We start from the raw sequence: 7,321 nt of genomic DNA on the forward strand, positions 1-7,321 counted from the left end.
AGAGGATAAAGAGCGAAAACAGAGGATTCTTTAACTTTTTATACAAAACTCCATCTCCAAATAGGACTGTAGCTAACTAAAAACCTAGACAAATTTTAGTGAAAATTTAAGCAGCAAGTACTTTTGTATGGTGATTCCAGCTTTACTTTGCAACCTCTTCCATGAATTTTGTGACATTAATGCAAATGATTGTCAAAAATTTCATCACAGTGATTGAAACACATTATGCTCAAACAGGTTTAAAATTAAAAAAAACCATTAAAACAAATAAAAGGAAAATTCCAAAGAGACAAGCGTCATTCTAGAGTCATACAATATACGGTTTGCCATCTCCAATACTTTAAACCTCCGATAATTTTGCATACTGTGTTTCGCATAAGTGTTTCAAGACGAAATGGAAATGAAACAAAAACGCTACCCCGCCAGCTTCCAATGGTGATGTATTTTGCGCTAGCTCCGGAACGACGGCGTCACGCCACATTATTCATTATTCACTGCACTCCAATACCAAACATCACATCACTGGTTTTGTTTTGTCAAAGTCGACTAAATTTATTGCTTAAATTAATTTCATTACTTACCCCTCTTGAATTAAAATGCTGCATGCCGGTGCACTTGGGATGGGATGCACTTTACGAAAATGTACCCACAAAAAAAGTCCGTGACAGCTGTAGAAGGATCATGATTCGCAGGCACGTTTCAATGTTACGGCAAGACCGAAAAGGACCTGTCGTATCAATCCTACCATGGCAACAGCGATGCTTTCCCTTCCGAACTGGCCCGGAACTGTCATACTTTGTAATCGCGTCGGCAAAGGTACGGGAACTGTGCCTATGGAAACCTGTCGCTCGCTTTCCTTTATTCCTACCATTTCAATGACGCCGAATGAGCAAAGAGATCGGGCTTTTAAAATTTATGATCTAGTTGAGTTTGATGAATTGCATGTCGCATGTGTTGTCATAAAACAAATTACATCAAACCTTTTGGGTTGCGTACAGCAGGGTAGCGTTGGGCTTAAAATTCTGCCGCCCTCTCATGCCTCCAACTCCAACACCCACCCACCCCACACCCTCTCCTCCTCCACTCTGGATCGTACGGAATCCAGCACGAGAATCAAACAGCAATTCTATTTTATCCCGTTCGGCGTGGGTTGACTTGGGAGATTAATGAAATAAAATATGAGAGCAAATTAATTTGACCGTGATTTTAATGAGGGGAGCAAGTGTTTCTAGCGCATGCTAAATAGTTGGTGTAATTAGTGCTTGTTAAGTAATCGTTTTTATGCAATGGCTGGGACGTCGTTTATACATTTGGGAACGAACGATGATAACCGTTTAAAAACGCTACCAATGGTAGTATTCGCGTATTCTTTTCAATCTTCTCTGTGAATATATTCTCCTTCTAGCTTTGCATACATTTATATTTTACGGTATCAGCAAAACATTTCAGCCCATGGCTAATAACAATTACCTACACCGGCTCTGTGCGGCCTCACCGACACACTACCACTCCGCCGTCCGTCGTAGACAGCAGAAATGATGTTATCCTTTTTAGCGATTGCCGTTAACGCCGCAAAGCCAAAATCAGCTTTCGACTCCTGCACCTTGTGACCGCGGGCAGCAAGCTCTGCCAACACGTTCGCATCGAAGCCCTTCTCATATTCGACCTGCATCGGTGCTAGCTGGTGATGGATGCGCGGTGCGTTGATGGCATCACAGAGACTCTGTTTGAAGTACAGATGCCGAAGAATAAGCAAGGTCGTGGCAGTGGTAATCCTGGAACCACCCGCTCCTCCGACCACCATTCGCACGTCACCCTGCCGATCGGTGATGATCGTGGGCGACATGGAAGAAAGTGGCCGTTTCTGGGGTACGATAAAGTTGGCCGGAGAGGGCGATAGTCCGTAAGCGTTCACAACACCTGGCGTGGAAAAATCGTCCATTTCATCGTTCAGGATGATACCGGTCGAGGGAGACACTATTAACGAGCCAAACCTGCAAGCGTTAAAGCGTAATGATTAGTCCACCAATCCAGCAATAAATTATCGCTCCTCGCACTACACACAGATAATTAATCGTGCTCGTTACGGATACGGCGTCTCCGTTCGCTGCCAGCACCGAGACGTGTGCGGTTCCTTGATCCTGCAAGCCTGCAAAATCTGCCCCGTAATAGTCATAACTGTCGAACGTCGTGTTGGCCACTATCATGTCCCGAATGTAGGCGACATAGTTTTTGTTTGTCATCTTCTGCAGTACCGTATTAACGGAGGTAACAAACCGTGGGTCGCCCACCTTCGTGCGTAGTCCGTAACCATGCTTGAAGCTCTCGACAATCCGGTGCCACGTGAGGGGATCGTTTATCGACAGATCCTTGTATCCGTCCAGAATTGACAACATGTAGCTAAGAATCGGTCCACTGCCTGGGAGGGGCATAGAATGTACGTTGAGGTTACGGCGTAGCCTAGCTCGCGCTGGCTTTACCCAATCAGGCCTGCAAAACATGAAGCATTTCTTACAGATCAGGTGTTTCACCGTGGACCAAGGCATGATGGATACGATACCTGTAATTGTAGAAGTCATTCGCCGTCAGGATGCTGCCAACATTCTTTAAATCCTCCAACAACTTGGGCAAAAGTGTACCGTTGCTACTGTACAAAGCGTCCGCACCTTCCACGGCAATCACTTTCAACGATTCTGCCAGTGCTGGTCGCTTGATGCGATCTCCCATCTTCCAGGTGTCGTTAGTAGCGGGATTGATGAATATTTTCGCCAAATCCGGGTACGTTAAGATGAGTGCCTTCTTCGAAAGCAGAATTTTCTCCAAGTAGCCCGTAACGAGGGATCCACGGGTGCATACATCAATCGTTGGCTTCACGAGCGCTTTCCAGGGCAGTTTGCCGTATTTTCGGTGCAGCTCCCAGTAGCCCTTGAGCTCGGCAGGGACCGCAATCGATAGGCCACCCTCAATGGCGGCCTTACCGTTTCCGACGTACATGTTTTTGGTAGCGGCCGCCGGTGCAACCTCCCGCGAGTCCAAGGACTCCACGATGCCGGATGCCTTATTGTAGATGGTCAATACAAAGCCGCCACCGATACCCATGCTCTGCGGAAGCGAAACACCTTCACAGAAAAGGGTGGCGATGGCCGCATCGGCTGCGGAACCACCTTGATCGAGCATACTCATACCGATTTCGGCACATTCGGCCGCGTTCGAGGTTACCGCAGCGCGCGCATTATTTGTTGACTGTGATCGGGCCGTGTGCCACACCATACACAAGGCTATCACCAAATTACGCCAGCTAAAAATATAACACCAATAATGGACAGTTAGATTAATGAAACATTAATAAGCTCACCAAACAAAAGTACCACCACCATTTGTTTTTTTTTTTTATTTTACCAACGGTGGATTATGAGTGCTAATTGTACGACATGGCTAACTTTTTATCACATGCATCGTTTCCAACTGTATCATCAGCTGCCTGAACGACGTGACATTGAAACAAGGTGCAAAGACACAGATGAGTTCGACTCACCGCTTCACGGGAGCGCTGGTGGAGGATTGCTTCCAAATTTGCATTTCTGCTATATCACCAAACTCTGCACCCCATCAACCACGGCTCGATACTGAAGCGCAGATATCGTTTCGTGTATGTTTTATACCCGGCTACTAAAGACGAAACTGTGTCGATCCGTGTCGAGCCGGTCGAACACAGACACGCTGGATCTTGTTCACCTGATACAATTGATGAGGAGTGAGCAGAGTGAAACTAACCAAACCCGCAATAATTCTCCGAATTTAGTTTCTCATCAACAGCAGCCACAGCAAAAACCCTGGATTCAGACAATGACATGGCTTTTATCTACACCTCTGGTGTAACGTAGAGTTCAGTGGCTCGGTAATTGTGTTACACGAATCGCGCTGTGGCGTAGGGCCATTAAAAACGTAAAAAATACCAATGTTATAATCCATAATCCCGCATTTCATTGAAAGAAATCGGGGAAACTGTTCTCCGGAAACAATCTCCTTTTGTTCAAGTTTACAGGTAACTCAAACCTCATGTCTGCCAACGGTACGAAATGTAATTGACAGCTGTTTACACATATACTCGTCGGTACGTGAATGAAAATGTATGTTTAAACATAAATTCATGTCTTTAGTTGCAGTGTTGTTACAGTGTTGTTAATTTAATATAATTCCTTCCATGCTACCTCTTATCAGATAACATTCTACACAGGCCAACTTTACACACGCACACACACGTTTGGTAATAATCTTTTTGGAAGGAAACAGAAACCAAAATTAATACTTTCTATTCACTGATCAATATTGAATATTCATCAAGATCTTTCGAGCACTGCCACTTTCACGTAGGATGTACATTACTCGGTATCCTCCTCTGAGCCCACTATACAGAAGACTGGCTGAACCGCACCCCGGCATCGATTGTGGAAGGTCGAGCCTCAATGTTCGCTGTCGTTCGTGTTGACCCGCTTCTCCTTGTAGGTAAAAATACTACATGTCACTGCGGCTGGTAGCATCAAGGTCTGCCGCCCGTCCGAAACAACCCTTTCCACACAAAATTCGTCCAGAGGCCAGGCCCCCAGAAGTGCGAAGCAGGGGTTTCAAACTCTGCTGCATCGCTAAACGATCGAGCCGATCAGCTTGCGAAAGCCAGTTTGTTGCGGTAGGTTTTTGAAGGTTGTTGCATCACCATCGGGCCGATACAACTACTACTCTCCGCCGTACGTGTATGTGCTGGTATGTCGGGAGTTTCTCCAATTTGTAGCTGAAGTACTACGTGCGAATACATAGGAAAGAAGTTGTCAAGCCGCGGGCTTCCAAACGGATATTGGGTTTTTTTTTGGTTTGTGATTATAGTGCAGCCGGTAGTATCGCCTGAAAACCGTCGATGCATGAGTTGTTTTGCTGTCGAGTTAAATGTGTAAGCGTACAATTAAAGCATTTTAAAGGGATTACACGTAACAATACAAACTTGGAAATACCTACAATAGAATGTAACAAGCTGAAACTTCGTCTCCATCTAATAGCACTTCGAATAAAGATTCTCTACTAAATTCCAAAGGATGCTTCTATAAGAAAAATTGGGGCAACTGTGCCACGCCAAATACTTCCATCTGTAACTGACATAAAAACTGTTTAAAAAAATGGATTTATCGTCATTTTACAAAGACCTGTTTTATATACGTTTTTTAAAAAATGGTAAAAAATTAGGTAATTGTTTGAGCTATGGGCCCAGATTGCCCCTCGTATGGAGCAAGAAAGCCACTTAGATAAAATTAAATAACTTACCACCAAACGGCCTGTAGGAAGTCACTTCTATCTACCAGTTGTATTTCAGTTGAAACGTTGCGCTTAAGAATTCGGGTAGGAATCTGGGATTCGTTTTCCAGTTGAATCCGGCCAGGATTCTAAATCAAGAAGCGATTTCTCCAGATTTTGATCAACAATTTTAACGTTTTCAATAGCTGAAAGGGTGTGGCACTTTTGTCCTTAAAGATATTTTAATTTTTGAATTTAGATTTTTCCGTGTTTTTATTTTTGTTTTTTTTTTTTTTCGGAAAACCCCACAAACCGATGTTCCTTTTGCGTCAGCTTGTGTTGTAATACCTTCTTTTTTATTTTTGCGTATTTGACATGGATGAAATAATATAGGGTTACACTCAATGTCGCTGCTCAGCAACGGTGATAAAAATAATAAAAAAAGATCTATTAAGCATGGAATTCGGTACAATATATCTACGCCACAGGTACGAACCACTTTGCTCACGGATTTGGTAACCTAGTTGAATGTTTACTAAAACAGCTCTAGATGGCTCACTTGCTCCCATGCCACACCTGCCTCAACTTCCGGTACCCTGTTACTTTTTCTGATATAACCAGAGTGATTTTGGCAATTAATTTTTCACATTAAATCCGTGCAGCCTGCAACAGCAAGCCAAAAGATTAAGTATGTTGACACACTTTCCACATGGAAATAATTACTTTTCTCTTCACTTTTCTTTGCTTTTCAAAAGTAAAGGACATAAAACTTTGCATTTGCTCACACCTTATTGCTAGCACTTCATTCCTCGAGGGAAGACTCCTAGTATTGACAATAATGGATTTCGAAAAGCACATCGTGGGTACGGGTGAATGATACTGAGCACAGAAAGTTTTCATTCAAAACTCTTTCCAAACAGCAAAATTTCTCAATACAATTAATCCTTCATCCTGGAGTTCCCTAAAAGTTTAACAATTTCATAGCACATCAAAAGCTCAACTTGTCCTATCTTGCCCTGTCAGTCGGATAAGCGGACGAGAGAGGCTGCCTTGGAGCTAATAAGACATTTACATACATTAAAATGCAATGTGAATGGATTCGTATCAAATGTATGGCTTAATATTTTAATTGAAAGAAAGCGTCATAAATGCATAACGCTCTCAAGAAATTTGATTAATTTCCATGCTTGAGCACACAAATTTACTGTTCTAATACCTGTTGGTACAAATAAAAATCACCCAATTTGAATTTTTCACTTTTAAACGCCCACCAGTAAACATCTTGAAAAGTGTGTACCAGTCATTTGTATGCTCTTAATAAATCAAATCTGATGGATCATGAGCAAAAAAACAAAAACGGTTTCCTAGCTGTTTCTAGCTCTTCGCCGTCGAACCATTCGGAAAGCTATTTCTCATGCAAAGCTGAATTCAATTCGATGAGTTAAGTGCTTACTTTCATTGAAAGCGATGAATGATTACCCATTCATCAGCTGAAATCATTCTTATGCACTTCCTATGTACAAGTTCTTAGCAAACCTGGCAATCCTGGCCGCCAGTGCTGGAGTGTGTTTTGTCCTGCTGCTGGCTTTTCTGGATCCACCAGTCTGCTGGTACCGCTAGCAGCAAGCTATAAATTTTTATGATTTACGTGGCCAACGTCCATAATTTTTCTCGCCTCTTTCAACTTTCTATTTTGCCGTATTACGCCCTTGGTCATTGTGGGCTTGGCGGAGGAACGCCACACCTGCTGATATTGCTAATTTTTCATGCTTACCTGAGCTAGGGCAAGGACATGATATTTTCACTGTTTACGGTTGCTGAGTGAAAATCGGAGCCATGCTGTAAATCCTGGCGCTGATACGAGCGCTGAACACTAGCACAACCAATCGTTCTAATGTATTGATTTTTGAATTTTGAATCTCAATGTCTTCGACGTTCGACCGCTCGAATTTCCAGGGAAATTGGAATCAAAAACGATATTTCATTCCAACTAAAAACGATACATGCGGAATAATCTGTATCATTTAGAACTTTTATA

General features: G+C 43.0%; 1 protein-coding gene across 2 annotated transcripts; it reads right to left on the bottom strand.

The window, feature by feature from the left end:
* Positions 1 to 1,190: 1,190 nt before the first annotated feature.
* LOC118511011 (scoloptoxin SSD14-like) lies at positions 1,191 to 7,036 on the bottom strand. Of its 2 annotated transcripts, none has more exons than XM_036053533.1 (4): positions 4,212 to 7,036; positions 2,561 to 3,298; positions 2,065 to 2,490; positions 1,191 to 1,994 (listed from the first exon to the last, which is right to left on the bottom strand). In XM_036053533.1, the coding sequence occupies exons 1-4, from the start codon at positions 4,226 to 4,228 to the stop codon at positions 1,457 to 1,459; spliced, it is 1,719 nt and encodes a 572-aa protein (XP_035909426.1). In that variant the 5' UTR covers positions 4,229 to 7,036; the 3' UTR covers positions 1,191 to 1,456. The 2 variants fall into 2 exon arrangements, with proteins under 2 accessions (XP_035909426.1, XP_035909425.1); XM_036053532.1 differs by lacking the exon at positions 4,212 to 7,036 and adding an exon at positions 3,536 to 4,197.
* Between the last annotated feature and the right edge of the window lie 285 nt (positions 7,037 to 7,321).

Source organism: Anopheles stephensi, chromosome 3 (assembly GCF_013141755.1).
Source record: "Anopheles stephensi strain Indian chromosome 3, UCI_ANSTEP_V1.0, whole genome shotgun sequence".
In the NCBI taxonomy this organism is placed as follows: domain Eukaryota; kingdom Metazoa; phylum Arthropoda; class Insecta; order Diptera; family Culicidae; genus Anopheles; species Anopheles stephensi.

What these genes read in the sequence shown, in the direction of transcription:
- LOC118511011 (XM_036053532.1), bottom strand. Translation starts at nt 3,579, where the DNA reads ATGCAAATTTGGAAGCAATCCTCCACCAGCGCTCCCGTGAAGCG. An exon ending in AATGACTTCTACAATTACAG is followed by an intron (nt 2,491 to 2,560) that starts GTATCGTATCCA and finishes CATGTTTTGCAG; the next exon opens with GCCTGATTGGGTAAAGCCAG. An exon ending in ACGAGCACGATTAATTATCT is followed by an intron (nt 1,995 to 2,064) that starts GTGTGTAGTGCG and finishes TAACGCTTGCAG; the next exon opens with GTTTGGCTCGTTAATAGTGT.